Below are 16,333 nucleotides of genomic sequence, written 5' to 3'. Positions count from 1 at the left end.
TCCTGCAGGGGGCGCTCGGAGACCGCAGGCCGAGCCCGCTCGCTGAGCCAGGATGCTGGGGGCGTGTCCTCGTGCCGTTAGCGTCATGGGGCGGGGCCACTTGTGGGAGGCGTGGTTGGAGATCCACGGAGAGGTGTGGTTTGACTACCCGAGCCGGCCAGGGGCGGGACTCAGCGGGCGCGCCGCAGCTCTGGGCCTGCGCGCAGAGGGTTCAGGGGTCACGGCGGCGTACCTTGTGGCGGGAAAAGCTGTTTGACGCGGGTAAGTAAGGAAGAAGAGTATGGGGCGCTCGATCGCGCAGCTGACGCCTTGAGCGGAGGGCTCGGGGAATATCTGCAGCTGGGGGCAGGATAAAGCAGAGCTGGCAATGCAAAAGACGGACCCCTGGAGCTGAGGACCCGGGGTGCGCTGCACTGTCCGGGTGTGGGCTCAGCGGCGTGCACGCGAGCCGGGCTGGAGGAGCGGGAGGTGCGGGGCGCTTGTGTTTGCTCGCTGTTCAAGAGACAAGGCGACAGTATTAGAAAGTCCGGTAAGAAGTAGGAATGAGCCGGGAGTAGTGGCGCACTTTTATCCCCCGCATTCGGGAGGCAGAGGCAAACGGATCTCCCGAGTTTGAGCCTAGTTTAGTCTACAGAGTGAGTTCCAGGATAACCAGGGATACACAGGGAAACCCTACCTCAAAAACCCAAATTAAAAAAAAAAAGTAGGAATGGGGGAAAAAGTAATGCCTCAGAGCCTTTCCTTTTTTCTTAGTGCGTGCGCGTGCTCTATGGTGCACACGTGGAGATCTGAGGACAACTTTGTGGCGTTGTCTCTCCATCATGTCAATTCCCTATGATCTAACTCAGGCTGTTCGGCTTGGCCAACAAGCTCAATTATCCATTCCTCTGACACACCGGGCCCCATGTGATGCTTTATATAATAAATAAAACAAGCCAAATTGATACTAGATGGGGCAATCTGCTTACCCAGCCTGGTGTTTGGTGGGGGAGGTGAGACATATCCCACAGTCCCAGAGCAGCTGTCACTGCATGGTCCCAGAGGAGGAACCAGGCATGAAGCTGGCAGTGTGTGAGATACCCTGGAGAAAATGAATGGTTACTGTGTTAGTGTACCACCGTCACCACAATGTGAGTGGGAGTCAAGACACCTGTCCTGCAGGATGCTGTAGCTTCAGAGACCATCCCTCTAGTGAGTGGGTCTGACTGTTCTGAGGGGAAGGGGAAAGTTGTGCCTCCAAGATAGTTATCTTGGGAACATCCCTGTCCGCGAGATAAGGGGAGACTGAGGTGACAGAATCAGTTTCTGGGAGCAGGAGATGCTTGAGAGGTCACCCCTCCAGGAGACGTACTGTAAAACCCAAATGAAAAGGACCTCACCGATCCGTGGAGAACTGCAGACGCACCCCAAATCACTCACGAGAAACACAACTTGATGCAAATCGCAAGAGGTTTACTGGCTAGCCAGGGCTGTCTTTCCTTCAAGCCCGTGCAGGGGCAGCGGAATTCAGCAAAAGAACAAAAGAAGTTTACAGCTTTTAAGGGGGAATCTACAAACCAGGTGGGGGTGGAGTTAGGGAAGGGGGAAGGCTGAGAGTCGAGTTAGGGAAGGGGGAAGGAAGGGGAACAGGTCACTAGGTCATCGATACATTTGATCTCAAATTCCTAAGATGGATGGTGTGTCACTTTATAATTGGCTATTTCGAACCAGTTTCACACTATATATCATGAGCTCCAGTTCAAGGGGGTCAGGCTTATCTCAAACTTTTAGCATCCTGGCACCAACTGTCTCAGGGCTGTTAGTTCAAAGCCCGGCCAAGCTAATCTCGGGCCCATAGCATCCTGACACCATGAATCTTAAGGCTTGTTTAGTTAGGGCCATCTGTTCAAATGGTCAGCTAATTTCCTGGGACGGAGGCAACACAGTGTTTGACTTACAGGTTTTTATGTCTTTGCTTTTAAGAGTAGGGTTCAGGGGATCAACTTATGATTTTTCTATCTTTCAGTACAGGAGTACTTAGATCTGGCAGCCCTGGAGGAGATGACATGAAACAATTGTTCAGCTTTTGGAGGCAGGAGGATGGCAAGTTCTAAGCCTGCTAGGGCATCTTAGTGAGACCTTGAATCAAAATGAATAAAAAGAGGGCTGGGATGTAGTTAGTGGTGCAGCCTAGAATCCCACCCCAGTCAGGGCCTGGGTGTGTCTCAGTGTCGAGCCCCGCTGAGTTAAATCCCCAGAGCTCCACTGGCTTTTGAGACTCTGGCTTTATAGTTCAGATTTGGCTTTGAATTTGCCCTGAGGTATACAGCTTGGATTATGGGTGCTGCCAGACCCAGTGTGGATTGGTTTATATTGGCATGTTGTGAGTGAAGTTATAGCATTGCCTTCCCACTCTGGTGTGTGGGAGGAGCCAGCTCTACTGCTTCCCCTGCCTTCTTCCAGGACCTGGTGAGGGAGGTGCAGAGCAGAGCCACGTCCCCTTGTTTGGAGTCAGTGGTCCTCAGTGGTGTCCAGCGGCTTTGTTTGTGCAGCACATGTACCGTGTTTCGGTTGAGCTGTTTGGAAGTTGTAGCTGGGATGGTACTTCACCAGCATCCTATCCAGAATCCGCCAACAGCGGCATCCACCTGCATCAGCACAGCCGAGCGAGCTAGTCTGCCAACTCAGCATGGGACAGTGCAGGCAGTTCCTAGCACACACAGTCAGTCCACAGCCACACCTGCCTGCCTCTCCTGGGCTGGTTCAGTGGCTTTTTCTATACTTAGGGGCCTGACATGGTACCTGCAGTCCCTACCCCAAGCCCGGAGCCTTACTCCTCAGCTTTTTAAAGTCTGATCTTGCAGTGCAGTGTGGGGCTAAGCTTGAACTCATGATCCTCCTGTCTGAACTTCCCAGCTAGCTAGCTGGAGGATAATCCTTCCTTTAGATGTCTTTGTGGGTTTGTTTTTTTTTGTTTTTTTGTTTTTTTTTTTAAATATTAAACAAAAGTAAAAAAAAAAACAGGCCATTCCACACCTTGATTTACCTACTAGAGACAAAGCCTCTTTGAGACCTTTCATTTTACCGGATGGCTTCCTCATTTCTTTATACAGCTGCATAGTACTCCATTGAATGGTATTAAGGGACTCTTGAAACTGTCCCCCTGTGGAGGACATTTAGGTGGTTTCCAGTCCTTAGGGATTTTAAACAATGGCACCGGAAATAACCTTGTAAAAGCAGGTTCTTCACAGGCCCTGATCTCCTCCGGTCAACTCTCACACATGGAATCACTCACAGGTTTTAACACCTGTGTTTTTTTGACTGCCATGTGATTTATATATGGTCAGCTGCACAACTGTGTGGAAGGCAAACACCATCCAGAACATTCCTTGGTACATCCTTAAATGCCATCAGTCTCCTTGCTCTCTAGAAGCTAGCAGTCTTGTGGCTGGTACTCAGGACCTGTTTTGCCCAAAAACTTCGTAGGATTGATTTACTTATACTTTGAGTGTTTGCCTGTGTGTGCATATGTGCACAGGGCACACGTAGTAGCTGAAGTACCCCTGCAGTCAAATCCTCTAGAATTGGAGTGACTGATGAGCTGGTTCTGGGAGCTGAACCCAGGTCCTCTGCAAGAGCAGCCAGTGCTCTCAACCGGCTCACCTGCCCCAAAGAATTTTCTTTTAAAATTTTTCTTGTTAGTTGTTTGTGTGTATGCAATTTCCCCTGAGGCCAGAAAGAGGGCGGCAGAGTCCTGGAGCTGGCCTTACAGACAGTTGTGTGGTGGTTCTGGGAAGAGAAGGAACTTTGGTTTTCTTTTGCAGAACAAGCCTTACTTTTAATTACTTGAAAACGTGTATAAGCTGGACTGTGGTGATGCACACCTTTAATCCCAGCACTTGGGAGGCAGAGGCAGGCAGATTTCTGAGTTTGAGGCCAGCCTGGTCTATAGAGTGAGTTCCAGGACAGCCAGGGCTACACAGAGGAAACCCTGTCACAAACAATAACAACAAAAAGTTTTATATTCTTTTTTTCTGACTGTGCATGTGCCTTTGACAAATTTTCAGTGACTGTTCCTCCATAAGGAAAGCACGTTGACCCTGTAACAGACACGGCACACATGGGATCTTGCAGGTTCTGCTGATGTGAGTGATCACTAGAGATGGGATTCCATCCCTAGTGATGGGATTCGGTACAACCTCATTCATTTTATTACGTGCTGAATTGTAGGAATGTCAACATGGTGTAGCAAGTGCTAGACCATGTTGAGTTGCTCTGGGCACACAGACAACCCCTTTAGCCCCTGAGAAAGGGTTTCTCTGCGTAACCCTGGCTATCCTGGAATTCAATCTGTAGATCAGGCTGTCCTCATGGTGTGTACTACCACGACTCAGCACAGGTCCCCCTTTTAAGCTAGTGAGTGTAGTCAGGGCTGTTTATAGAGCATGTATGAGGGACTGTTTACAGTTTACAGGAACGTGGGTGGCTGCCCTGCTAACAGGCATTTTTATAACTTGGTACATAAGGTGGTGGCATCCATCGCAGTGGGAAAGTGGGCTGCTTGTGTGTTCACAGCCAAGGCAGCTGCTGCCAGAAACACTGGGTTCACTACCTGTGTGGTTCTAGGTTGGCTTTGGGGTGTTATCTGTTGCTGACAGTTCTGTGCTGTCTCACAGTTCTGGTTTCACTTGGGGTGTTAGTCCACAGTGTGAGCAGTTTGGTTGGCAATGTCCTCCTGGGTGTTTTAAGGTCTACTTGCTTCCTGGTGATAGTCCCCAGCCGGTGACACTGTGGGGAGATAAGTAGCCATGCAAGTAACTCCATCATTGGACACATGATGGATTCATAATTCGTGCTCATACGTGGATATGTGTGGATGCCAGAGGTCAAGCCTGAATATCATGCCTCAGGCACTGCCCGCCTTGGTTTTGAGAAAGGGTTTCTCTCTGACATGGAGACTTCTCGTTGCCTCCTCGGAGACCTGAGAGAAACAGCCAGGTCTAATTTGGCTCAGAGCTTCAGTTTGTGTCACTGGGCTTCGCTGGTTTTGAGGGGTTGAGGAGGCTGGGGCCTAGCCAGCCTTCAAAGACAAGTTCCTAGAGACCTACTTCCTCTTGGGTCTCCCATCAGTTTATGAATACAGGGATTGGGGAGATGACTGAGTAGGTATCCCAGCACTGAGGAGGCAGAAACAGGCGGATCCTGAGGCTGGATCCAGGCCAACTTCAGGTCAGAGGGAGAGAACAGGGGAATGAGCTTCTACCTAGACTTTATCGAGCCCCAACGTGCCCACAGATGGATTGTAAGCGGCGACAAGGACCGGGCTCTGGGGTGCCCCCAAAGCGGGCTCGCGGGGGCCTCTGGGATGAGGACGAGCCACCGCCATCGCAGTTTGAGGAGAACCTGGCGCTGCTGGAGGAGATCGAGGCTGAGACTAGGCTGCAGGAGGCAGAGGAAGAGCTGCAGCTGCCCCCAGAGGGCACTGTGGGTGGTAGGCCCCGCCTTTCAACCCATCCCTCCCGCATGTAGAGATACTGAGAGGTGGCTTGCATCTACCAAGGGTTTCTTTCTTGGACCCTGTGTTGGGGGCAGGGGTTGGGGTGTCCCTCCTGGCTGGCAGCTTGCTTTTCCAGGGGTGGGGGGATGGGGTTCTTGCCATTGCCATGTTGGTTTCAAACTCCTAGACTTGAGTAATTCTCCTAGCTCATCTCTCCAGGGTCTAGGCTGCACTTCCTGGTTGGTCAGTTTTAGCCCTTGACCCCTGGTCTTTCCTACCACCTAACCCAGACCACCACCTCCACCCAGCTTTCCCCTGTGAGCAAAGGGTAGTTGCTTCCGTGGAAGACCCATCCATGGAGCCTCTCATTTCCATCCAGGGCAGTTTTCCACTGCAGACATTGACCCACGGTGGCTGCGGCCCGCCTTGCGTGCCTTGGACCCCAGTACGGAGCCCCTGATCTTCCAGCAGCTAGAGATTGACCACTATGTGGGTGAGTTGACAGGGGCTGCCCCAGCACCAGGGGTGCACAGGGTCACCACTGCCTTGGCCGAGCCAAGTCAGGTGGGATGTGATTCACCTCATTCGTTCTCTGTGGGAGCAGGGCTTTAAGTGCTGTAAACTTGATACCAAGCCTGATTCCCATCCTCGTAACTCACACAGAGAAAGGAGAGAACCAGCTCCCAAAGGTGTCTTTTGCTCTCCACACTCATCAGCAAATAAATGTTACTAGAATATTCCACTGTGGGGATTAGGATGCACACAACTCAGTGGTAGAGCTCCTGCCTGCCTGGAATCTCTCCTTGAGGGTTGGGGTGTGACTCTAAGTAGCCACTGATTCTATTCTCAGTACCCCAAGGGAAAAATCGTATCTCACTGTAATGGCGGCCCTGCGTCTGTGGGTGGAGAAGGGCATTAGGAAGGACCGTGAAGAATGACCTCCCAAGGCTTCAGTGACAGGCCTTGGGTGGAAACCTCGGGACCTGAGGGATATTCTCTGACCCCCTCCCCTAGGCTCAGCACCACCCCTGCCAGAAGGGCCCCCGCCATCCCGTAACTCAGTGCCTATACTGAGGGCCTTTGGGGTCACCGATGAGGGCTTCTCCGTCTGCTGCCACATCCATGGTTTTGCCCCCTACTTCTACACCCCTGCACCTCCGGGTGAGTGTCCCTGACCCATGGGGCTTGTTCCTGGGCTCCAGAACTTCTTTTGCTCTTCTGACCACCAGCCTCCCACACCAGGTTTTGGGGCTGAGCACCTGAGTGAGCTACAGCAGGAACTGAACACAGCCATCAGCCGAGACCAGCGCGGTGGGAAGGAGCTCTCAGGGCCAGCTGTGCTGGCTATAGAGCTATGCTCCCGTGAGAGTGAGTGTGGTGTGGGGACCAGCGGGTGGTGGGTAGGGAGCCCTGGTAGGTGCCAACCTCCTTTTCTCTGCAGGCATGTTTGGGTACCATGGTCATGGCCCTTCTCCATTTCTCCGCATCACCCTGGCACTACCCCGCCTTATGGCACCAGCCCGCCGCCTCCTGGAACAGGGTGTCCGAGTGCCAGGCCTGGGCACCCCGAGCTTCGCACCCTATGAAGCCAATGTGGACTTTGAGATCCGGTGCTGTCCTGTCTCCCCTTTGCCCTACTCCTACCCCAGCCCCCTCAGGTGGCCCTTGCCAGCTGACACGTCGCTCTTCCAGGTTCATGGTGGATGCTGACATCGTGGGATGCAACTGGTTGGAGCTCCCAGCTGGAAAGTACGTCCAGAGGAGAGAAAAGAAGGTACGAGCTCCCAGGGGCGGGGGCGGGGGCAGGGAGCCAGGACTCACTGCCAGTGTTGCTCCTACCATGTGCCTTTCCCCAGGCTACACTGTGTCAGCTGGAGGTGGATGTTCTGTGGTCAGATGTCATCAGTCACCCACCAGAAGGGCAGTGGCAGCGCATTGCACCTCTTCGCGTGCTCAGCTTTGACATCGAATGTGCTGGCCGAAAAGGTCTGTCCCGAGAGCCTGGGCTCCTCCTCTCTCTCTGGACATTGGTGATGTGCCAGGCCCCTGTGGAGGGGTGAGTGGGTGGAAGGAATGCTCCCTACAGGAAGAGCTCTGAGTGCAAAGGCACCAGGGCCTCAGGCTGTTCCACCCATTTGGCTGGAACAGGGAGCTGGAACTGAGAGGCGGTGAGCAGGTGTGGGGACAGTGGATGGACTGGGACAAGGGAAGAGCAGGAATGAGGTCCCTGTCTCCTCCTCTCCGCAGGGATCTTCCCTGAGCCTGAGCGTGACCCTGTGATCCAGATCTGTTCTCTGGGGCTGCGTTGGGGCGAGCCAGAGCCATTCTTGCGCCTGGCACTCACGCTGCGGCCCTGTGCCCCCATCCTGGGTGCCAAAGTACAGAGCTATGAACGGGAAGAAGACCTGCTCCAGGTGGGTCTTCCCTTTTCAGGCACTGCTTGTCCTGTGTCTCCAGCCATATGACCCTTCTCTATAGTGACACCATGTTCTTGGGGTTGGGGACTTTGCATTTTGGGACTAAATATTTTCCTGAGTTCCGTGATATTCTTGCGAATGCTGAGGTTGTCTTGAATATTCTGGAAATGAAGGTATCTGAGGCAAAGACAACTTGGTTGTCTTTTGTGTTCCCGCCACAGGCCTGGGCCACCTTTATCCTTGCCATGGACCCTGATGTGATCACCGGCTACAACATTCAGAACTTTGACCTCCCATACCTCATCTCTCGGGCACAAACCTTGAAGGTGAGGGGAGCCTCCTCCGACATCTTTCCCGCCGAGGCCATTCTTGCCCTAGGCCAGGTGGCTGCTCCGGAGTCCCAGGTGTACCTTCACCCACTCTAGCTGGAGGCAGAAGTGTGTTGACAGGAGGTGCCTTGAAAATACTGACTCCACACTGTCACTGTCACTGCCATTGTGGCAAGACCTTTAGAGTTCACTGGCGAGGGGTGAGGGGAGTGAGGGCATGGGAGAAGGAAAGGGACGCTCGTTTTGGTGCATGGCAGAGGCTGGGTGCTCTTGAAAGGGGACACATGAGACTTTTCCCATGAGCCCCTGTAACCAGCTGCACACTGTCCTGGGGGTGGGGGTGGGGGTGGGGGTGGGGGTGGGGGTGGGGGTGGGGGTGGGGGTGGGAAGAGGCTGATGCTGGTGTTTTGTGAGCCTGAGGGTAGGCAGGCCCTTTCTGAGCCTGGTTCTAATTGTATGCTTCCTGGCCTGCATCTGCTTGGGCCTTTCTTCTGTGCCTCAGTGAAGTCTTCCTTGGTCCTGGGTGATGCACAGAGGGGAATCAGCGTTATTTGGGGGGTTCAGTTCAGCCCAAATAGGATATACTGTATCGTTTTTCTGCTCTCTGCGTCTGTAGCCCATTTGGTGATGGGTAAGCAGAGCAGACTTCACTGCCCAGCTGCAGGGAGACAACCAGCCCTCATGTCCTGGGTGCCTCACCCTCAACCACCCCCCCCCAAGACTCCCTCTTTCTGCTGGTCTGTACCCCAGCGCTACTCCTGTTGGCTTCCCTCTGCCCTCCCCATTCCCCTCCCCAGGCACAGTGCTTGTCTCTACCTATAGCCCATCAGGCCCCCAGCCTCTCCATCTCCCCAGGGCTAGAGCTCCCTACTCTGTCCCTGATCTATACCTCATCCCACCCAAGCGGTCTCTGCCTGCAGGTAGTCTTCTCCAGACCCAGGAGTGCCATGGCTGGTCCCTGTCCCTGTTCTGAGGCCCTAAGGCTAGGTTCAGAGTTGGGCTGAGCAGTCTGCACCATAGCAAGGCTCTCCCTGATGTTGCTTTTCAGGTGGACCGCTTCCCTTTCTTGGGCCGTGTGACTGGTCTCCGCTCCAACATCCGTGACTCCTCCTTCCAATCAAGGCAGGTTGGCCGGCGGGACAGTAAAGTGGTCAGCATGGTGGGTCGCGTTCAGATGGATATGCTGCAGGTATGTTTGTAGGAAACCCACTCACCCTCCCTCACCCCACCCCCAACACTGTGCCTTAAAACAGAAGCTCCACCCACCTGAGGCTCCACCCTGACCCACCACCTAAGTACCACAGACCCTTTAGACCCCATCCCATAACTCTTGAGGCTGCACCCAAGAAATCCTTCCCCACATCTCTGAGGCCCCGCCCCGCCCAGGTGCTGCTTCGGGAATACAAGCTCCGCTCGTACACGCTCAACGCTGTCAGCTTCCACTTCCTGGGTGAGCAGAAGGAGGATGTTCAGCACAGCATCATCACCGACCTGCAGGTGCGGCCACTCCACCAAGCCCCTTCCTGCCAAGCCCCTAGCTGAGCCCCTGGCTGACCCCTGACCCCACATGCCCATCCTCAGAATGGGAACGAGCAGACACGCCGCCGGCTGGCCGTGTACTGCCTGAAGGATGCCTTTCTGCCACTTCGACTCCTCGAGCGCCTTATGGTGCTGGTGAACAACGTGGAGATGGCTCGTGTCACGGGCGTACCCCTTGGGTACCTGCTCACCCGAGGCCAGCAGGTCAAGGTTGTGTCTCAGCTGCTTCGCCAGGTGAGTGGCTGCACATTATTGGCCACACATGTGTACACACCCTCCCTGGTACCCGGATACTCACTCCACCTTTCTCCAGGCCATGCGCCAGGGGCTGCTGATGCCCGTGGTGAAGACCGAGGGAGGTGAGGACTACACGGGGGCTACTGTCATTGAGCCCCTCAAAGGGTAAGAATCCTGCTGGGAACAGTGTGGCACTTGTCATCCCAGCACTCAGGAGGAGTTCAAGGCCAGCCTGGACTACTTGAGACCCTGGATATAAGGATGTTAAAAAGTCGGGGACCAAGGGTAGAGGCTGGGTGGGGCTGACTTCCCCAAATTCTCCATCAGGTACTATGATGTCCCCATCGCCACCCTGGACTTCTCCTCCCTGTACCCATCCATCATGATGGCCCATAACCTGTGCTACACCACACTGCTCCGGCCTGGGGCTGCCCAGAAGTTGGGGTATGCTGCCTTTATCCAGGGTGCTCCCCCAAACCACCCTGAGCCCTGGTTTCAGGGCTTGCTAGATCAGGGCCAGGGAAAGGGAGACATGGGAGTTAGGAATTCGACAGGCTGTGGTTGGCGGCTATTGGAGAGGCTGAAGCAGGTCCTGGGGGGAGGCTTGCAGAACGAGGTAGACCTGGGGAGGAATCTGGGAAAAGGCAGGCTACTGGAGAGCTAGGTAGTTCAGAAGCCCAGCCTCCTCCTGTATCTCCTTCCCCAGCCTTAAAGCAGATGAGTTCATCAAAACACCCACTGGGAATGAATTTGTGAAGTCGTCTGTACGGAAGGGCCTCCTGCCCCAGATCCTGGAGAATCTGCTGAGTGCCCGGAAGAGGTGACTTGTGGGTTCTGCCCAGTTCCCCTGGACTGACTTAGCCCTGGTATTCTGCAGCTATGTCTGCATTAAATGAGGCTCCTCTCCAGGCATCACCCTGTGTCTAATGGGGCCGCATTCTGAGCTGTGTGCAGTGCATCCAGCTATATGTGGCATCCCTTTTCAGTCAGGCATCCTGACCAGTGTCCATGCCTGGGTCCCCTTGAATAGCCTTCATCCTGCCTCCACCTAGGGCCAAGGCTGAGCTGGCTCAGGAGACAGACCCCCTGCGGCGACAGGTCTTGGATGGACGGCAGCTGGCACTAAAAGTGAGTGCCAACTCTGTGTATGGCTTCACTGGTGCGCAGGTGGGCAAGCTGCCATGTCTGGAGATCTCCCAGGTGAGCCCTTGGGACCCCGATGGGCAGCTGGGTTACTGTTCACCTGCATTGAGGGGTCAGTTGGTGGGGGGGTAGTATGGCAGGAGCCACAGATGTCAGACCATGTTCTGTACCCTATGTACAGAGTCATCAGAAACTAGAGTACCTGTCCTTGGGACTTCTTGCTTACAGTTTAGTAGGACAGGGACTCTGGTCAGGTCATGTTTATGGTGCAGTAGCTTACAGGGCTCTGCCAGTGGCTTAGGATATGTTCAGGATACTGGGTCACTGGACACCCCTACCCTAGCACTGTCCCTGTGTTCACCTCTCCTCTCCCACATCCCTGTGGACGGTTGGGGCGGAACAGGAAAGAACTGCTCCACCTCCCTTGCCAACATGGCAGCTCTCGATTCAGACAGAAACAGATTAGAAGTGAGAGAATGTGAGGTCTAAGGTGCAGCCATGCGTGGTCTGTGAGGGAGCCTGAGGTGCTGCCACCCAGTCTGGTCACAGAGCTGGTACCCTGACTGTCTCAGCAGTGAGAAGTAGTATGTCAGGAGCATTTATCTCAGGAGGGCCCAGAGCAAAGTGGCCAGATCTCCACAGGATGGGCTACAGGGTAGAGAGGCTGCGTGCCTAACAGAAGCTACTGTGTACTCCAGCTCCGTAATCCCACAGTCCGTCACCTCACCTTGTGAGCAAAGATCTCTGGTGTGACTCAAGGGCTCAGGGAAGCTGAGTGCTTGGAAGACTGCCCAGGCACTCAGGGTGTCTCCCAGGAGCTGGGCCCCTAGCCAGACCCACCTCTGCTACAGTCACCTCCTGCCTGCCTGCCTGCCTGCCTGCCTGCCGTCCTCATTCCTAGCATCCCATAGAGATGGGGTGGGTGTTGGGACCTCAGGCCAAAGGAGACACTGATAACCCTGTCTCTGCCTCTCATGCCTCTTATGGCAGGATAACAAGCTACTGAGTCATTCCAGAATAAACTGTGAAAAAAAGCACAAAGCAGCAGGTGCAGAGAAGACAAGTCAGGGGTGGGTTCCTCAGATGTCCCATGACCTCATGAAACCCAGGCAGACAGAGAGCATTCTGCTTGTCATGCCCCAGTACCCAGCCAGCCTCATCCCCAACCGTAAAATGGCACAGACATCAGGGTGTGGTGATGTCAGCCTATACTTCCATCTATTTGTGAGGCCGAGGCGAGAGGCCTGTCAAGGCAAGAGGCTTCAGGAAGTTCAAAGCTAGGTGGCTTACACGCTCTCTTGAAATAAAAAAAAAAAAAAGACTGGAGCCGTGCGGTGGTGGCGCATGCCTTTAATCCCAGCACTTGGGAGGCAGAGGCAGGCGGATTTCTGAGTTCGAGGCCAGCCTGGTCTACAGAGTGAGTTCCAGGACAGCCAGGGCTACACAGAGAAACCCTGTCTCGAAAAAACCAAAAAAAAAAAAAAAAAAAAAACACTGGGGATAATAGCTCAATGGTACAGCCCCTTAAAATCCTCCAGTGAGGGGCTGGGTGGCCCAGTGGTAAAGCCTCTGTTTACTCTGCATGAGACCCTGGCTGCATTCCTGGGGGGGGGGGATGTTTCGTTGTCCTCTGAGAATGTACACACTCTGGAGCAGCACTCACCTGTTTGATAGGCTGACTGTGTGCGGTCCATGATGCTTGAGAGTTCAGGGGTGTGTCCTCCCCAAGCTGGATCTGCTGCGGATAGCTTCTGTGTTCTCATCCTCCCTGGTTTTGCCCCTAACAGAGTGTCACTGGGTTCGGGCGGCAGATGATTGAGAAAACCAAGCAGCTAGTGGAGTCCAAGTACACCCTGGAAAATGGCTACGATGCCAACGCCAAGGTCAGGGCCTGGTCACGCCTGCCCGCTCTCCAGGGTCCCCGGGCTTCCTACCACAGCAGCTCCTGGGTTGAGAGAGACGTCCCTCCCGCGTGTACCCTGGCAGGTGGTCTACGGTGACACTGACTCTGTGATGTGCCGATTTGGTGTCTCCTCTGTGGCTGAGGCAATGGCTCTGGGGCGGGAGGCTGCAAACTGGGTATCCAGTCACTTCCCATCGCCCATCCGGCTGGAGTTTGAGAAGGTACGTGTATCCCCTGTACTCAGCCCAGTGGAGACATTAGGGGTCTTAGCAGTTAGTGATGGTCTCTTACGACAGTGCAGTGGTGTGGGGATCCTTAGGCTGGGAGTCTTGCAGTGTTCTGGATTCTAGCTGAGGCCTCTGTTGTGCAAACCAGTGGTACATTTAGGATCTCCATGTGTGTGGCTCCAGTCCTCACCAGATGCACAAACATATGCCTGTGGCTGCTCATCCAGGGCCGTCTCAGCTCAGGACTCACTTGATCCTGTCTTCTCCCATGGCTGTAAGGCTTTACAGTGTCACCTGTCTGGATTTCATAATTTATGGGCCAGCTGTAGGGCTATGGCATTATGTTTCTGAGGTGCTGGTGAGTGTTGGGCCTTAGGATTCATTTCACCAAGGTCAAGGGCCCTTCCTTGCCTGTTGTGTTTTTGATGGGTCTCGGGATTCAGGGAGGAGGAAAGTGCACAGGCTCACCACCCATGGGTCCTTTCCAGGTTTACTTTCCGTACCTGCTCATCAGCAAGAAGCGTTATGCTGGTCTGCTCTTCTCCTCCCGCTCTGATGCCCATGACAGAATGGACTGCAAGGGCCTGGAGGCTGTGCGCAGGGACAACTGTCCCCTGGTGGCCAACCTTGTTACATCCTCTCTGCGCCGAATTCTCGTGGATCGGTGTGTGTGTGTGTGTGTGTCCCACCTAGACCAAGAAGTCAGCCTCCCTCAGGCCCAGGAGCCTGCACCCTCGTATCCCACTTTGGGAACACAGGTGGCTTGGGGGTGGGGCAGTGGTCAGTCAGGCTGACAGCTGTGATTGCCTGTGGCCTTTCCCGCCTCTGCACTTAACCCCAAGCCCAGTATCAGCCCATAGTGCACGATGCCTAGATCCCAGCTGGTAAAATTGCAGCCCCATCCCGAGTAGTGCCTGGTAACGTCCTCTCTTTCAGGGATCCTGATGGTGCAGTAGCCCATGCTAAGGACGTCATCTCGGACCTGCTGTGCAACCGCATAGACATCTCCCAACTGGTCATCACCAAAGAGCTGACCCGTGCCGCAGCAGACTACGCTGGCAAGCAGGCTCATGTGGAGCTGGCAGAGAGGTGGGCAGCCGCACAGCCTCCTGCAGCTGGGTCCACCCCGCCCTCCCCAAACCTCATCCAACTCCCCTTCCACAGGATGAGGAAGCGTGACCCCGGCAGCGCGCCCAGCCTGGGTGACCGAGTCCCCTATGTGATCATTGGTGCTGCCAAGGGTGTGGCCGCCTACATGAAGTCGGAGGTCAGGCCCACCTGGGCTGTGCTCCTCCCAGAATCTCACTTCTGCTTTCCTCTGGGCGGTCATACCCCTGGGCCACACTTAGTGTAGTGCCTCCCTGTGCAGAGTTGGCTGCAGTGCCCTCTCCACCCCTCCCCACCCTGGGTGCCAGCTCTATTTGTTTTTGTCATCTCCACGCCACCCAATTCTCAGCCTTGATACTTCTGACCCCTGCACCCATTCCATGGCCCTTGTCCCATGGGGAGACTGTTGGTGATCTGAGGGCCCCCACCTAGACCCGAGTCAGGCCCGTCCCTTTATCGTAGCCTGCAGGTGTTGTCTGCAGCTCTCTAGTTCCCTAGCCCATGCCCCTCTGCAGCCATTGGTGACCCTGGCCCGCCCACAGGACCCCCTGTTTGTGCTGGAGCACAGCCTGCCCATCGATACTCAGTACTACCTGGAGCAGCAGCTGGCCAAGCCGCTGTTGCGCATCTTTGAGCCCATTCTGGGTGAGGGCCGCGCAGAGTCTGTGCTGCTGCGTAAGTCAGACCCTGGGACGGAGTGTGGGCGGGGAAGGGGCAGAGACAGGGACAAGGCCATTCAGCTCCCCTCCTATAGGCGGTGACCACACACGCTGCAAAACCGTGCTCACCAGCAAGGTGGGCGGCCTCCTGGCCTTCACCAAGCGCCGCAACTGTTGCATTGGCTGCCGCTCCGTGATCGACCATCAAGGTGAGACCCGAGTTACAGCCCTTATACCCACTGGTGGGGCCCTGCTACAGAACTCCATTCTGCCTGCACTGCAGCGGAGGGTCCTCTCCCGCCCCGGGGTTCCCCAGGGGAGTTTTCCCCACACACTTGGGCCCTTGTTCTCTTGCCTCTGGGGACTTTCAGAAGCCGGGATGGGCAGCGGGTGGAGAACAGAGATGCAGGGATGGAGACAGGACCTGGCTTGGTCCCAGCACCTCTATGCTGACACCCACTCCACCCCCAGGAGCCGTGTGTAAGTTCTGTCAGCCACGGGAGTCGGAGCTCTATCAAAAGGAGGTGAGTGAGGCAGGGTGGGAGCTGGAGCATGCCTGATCCCCACGGCCATGCTCAAGCCACTGCGTCCCCAGGTGTCACACCTGAATGCTCTGGAGGAACGTTTCTCGCGCCTCTGGACACAGTGCCAGCGCTGCCAGGGCAGCTTGCATGAGGACGTCATCTGTACCAGGTGTGCCCTCCCCCTCCTGCCACCAGACTCCTGACCCAGCTGTGGGACCTCACTGCAGAATGGGCAGGGTCTGCCTGGGCTTGGTCTCCCCAGGGTGGGGCCGGGCTTTCCCCAGGGAACAGGCGGGCGGGGCGGGTTCCCACGCCAGGTGACAGCTGATACACGGCTGGCTACCTCTTAGTCCTGCCGTTATCGGCTTCCCCATGCCCTCTAAGCAAACAGCCCCCTCCCCTGGGTGGGCAGCAGGTAGGGGTCACAGTCCTAGAAACAGCCCCTGCCCACCGTCCTCCACAGTCGCGACTGCCCCATCTTCTACATGCGCAAGAAGGTGCGCAAGGACCTAGAAGACCAGGAGCGGCTGCTGCAGCGCTTCGGACCTCCCGGCCCTGAGGCCTGGTGACCTGGCAGGGGACAGGGAATAAAGCTCAGACTTTGCTACCCACCGGCTGTGTGTTGTGGTCTTTGGGAACAGGTTGGGTTTCATGGTACAGGACGTTCTGTACAAACCCCCAGAGCCCCAGTGCCTCTGCCTGTGTCCACAAAGGGCTGGCATCTCTCAGTTTTCCCTCTGAAACCTACAATAGGACCTACTACTCTGTCTTG

The 16,333-nt window shown here is 55.2% G+C and overlaps 1 protein-coding gene across 2 annotated transcripts; it reads left to right on the top strand.

The window, feature by feature from the left end:
- Positions 1 to 167: 167 nt before the first annotated feature.
- Positions 168 to 16,172, top strand: Pold1 (DNA polymerase delta 1, catalytic subunit). Of its 2 annotated transcripts, none has more exons than XM_034487249.2 (27): positions 168 to 261; positions 5,275 to 5,470; positions 5,856 to 5,969; positions 6,491 to 6,637; positions 6,719 to 6,844; positions 6,918 to 7,086; positions 7,169 to 7,250; positions 7,333 to 7,462; positions 7,724 to 7,890; positions 8,115 to 8,219; positions 9,271 to 9,411; positions 9,609 to 9,719; positions 9,804 to 9,995; positions 10,075 to 10,163; positions 10,326 to 10,442; positions 10,705 to 10,818; positions 11,051 to 11,198; positions 12,929 to 13,024; positions 13,128 to 13,265; positions 13,760 to 13,935; positions 14,208 to 14,360; positions 14,436 to 14,538; positions 14,921 to 15,053; positions 15,133 to 15,246; positions 15,509 to 15,561; positions 15,633 to 15,730; positions 16,025 to 16,172. In XM_034487249.2, exons 2-27 carry the CDS (start codon positions 5,275 to 5,277, stop codon positions 16,128 to 16,130), a joined length of 3,318 nt encoding a protein of 1,105 aa, XP_034343140.1. In that variant the 5' UTR covers positions 168 to 261; the 3' UTR covers positions 16,131 to 16,172. The 2 variants fall into 2 exon arrangements, with proteins under 2 accessions (XP_034343140.1, XP_076789440.1); XM_076933325.1 differs by lacking the exon at positions 168 to 261 and adding an exon at positions 268 to 529.
- Positions 16,173 to 16,333: the final 161 nt, after the last annotated feature.

The sequence above is a fragment of the Arvicanthis niloticus genome, chromosome 1 (assembly GCF_011762505.2).
Source record: "Arvicanthis niloticus isolate mArvNil1 chromosome 1, mArvNil1.pat.X, whole genome shotgun sequence".
Classification (NCBI taxonomy): Eukaryota; Metazoa; Chordata; class Mammalia; order Rodentia; family Muridae; genus Arvicanthis; species Arvicanthis niloticus.
The sequence above is the reverse complement of the archived record's forward strand: the minus strand, read 5'-3'. Positions and strand labels throughout refer to the sequence as shown.

Coding starts and splice junctions, on each gene's coding strand:
- Pold1 (XM_034487249.2), top strand. CDS start 5,275: ATGGATTGTAAGCGGCGACAAGGACCGGGCTCTGGGGTGCCCCCAAAG. Junction 7,251..7,332: donor TCCAGAGGAGAGAAAAGAAG/GTACGAGCTCCC, acceptor GCCTTTCCCCAG/GCTACACTGTGTCAGCTGGA. Junction 9,996..10,074: donor TGTCTCAGCTGCTTCGCCAG/GTGAGTGGCTGC, acceptor ACCTTTCTCCAG/GCCATGCGCCAGGGGCTGCT.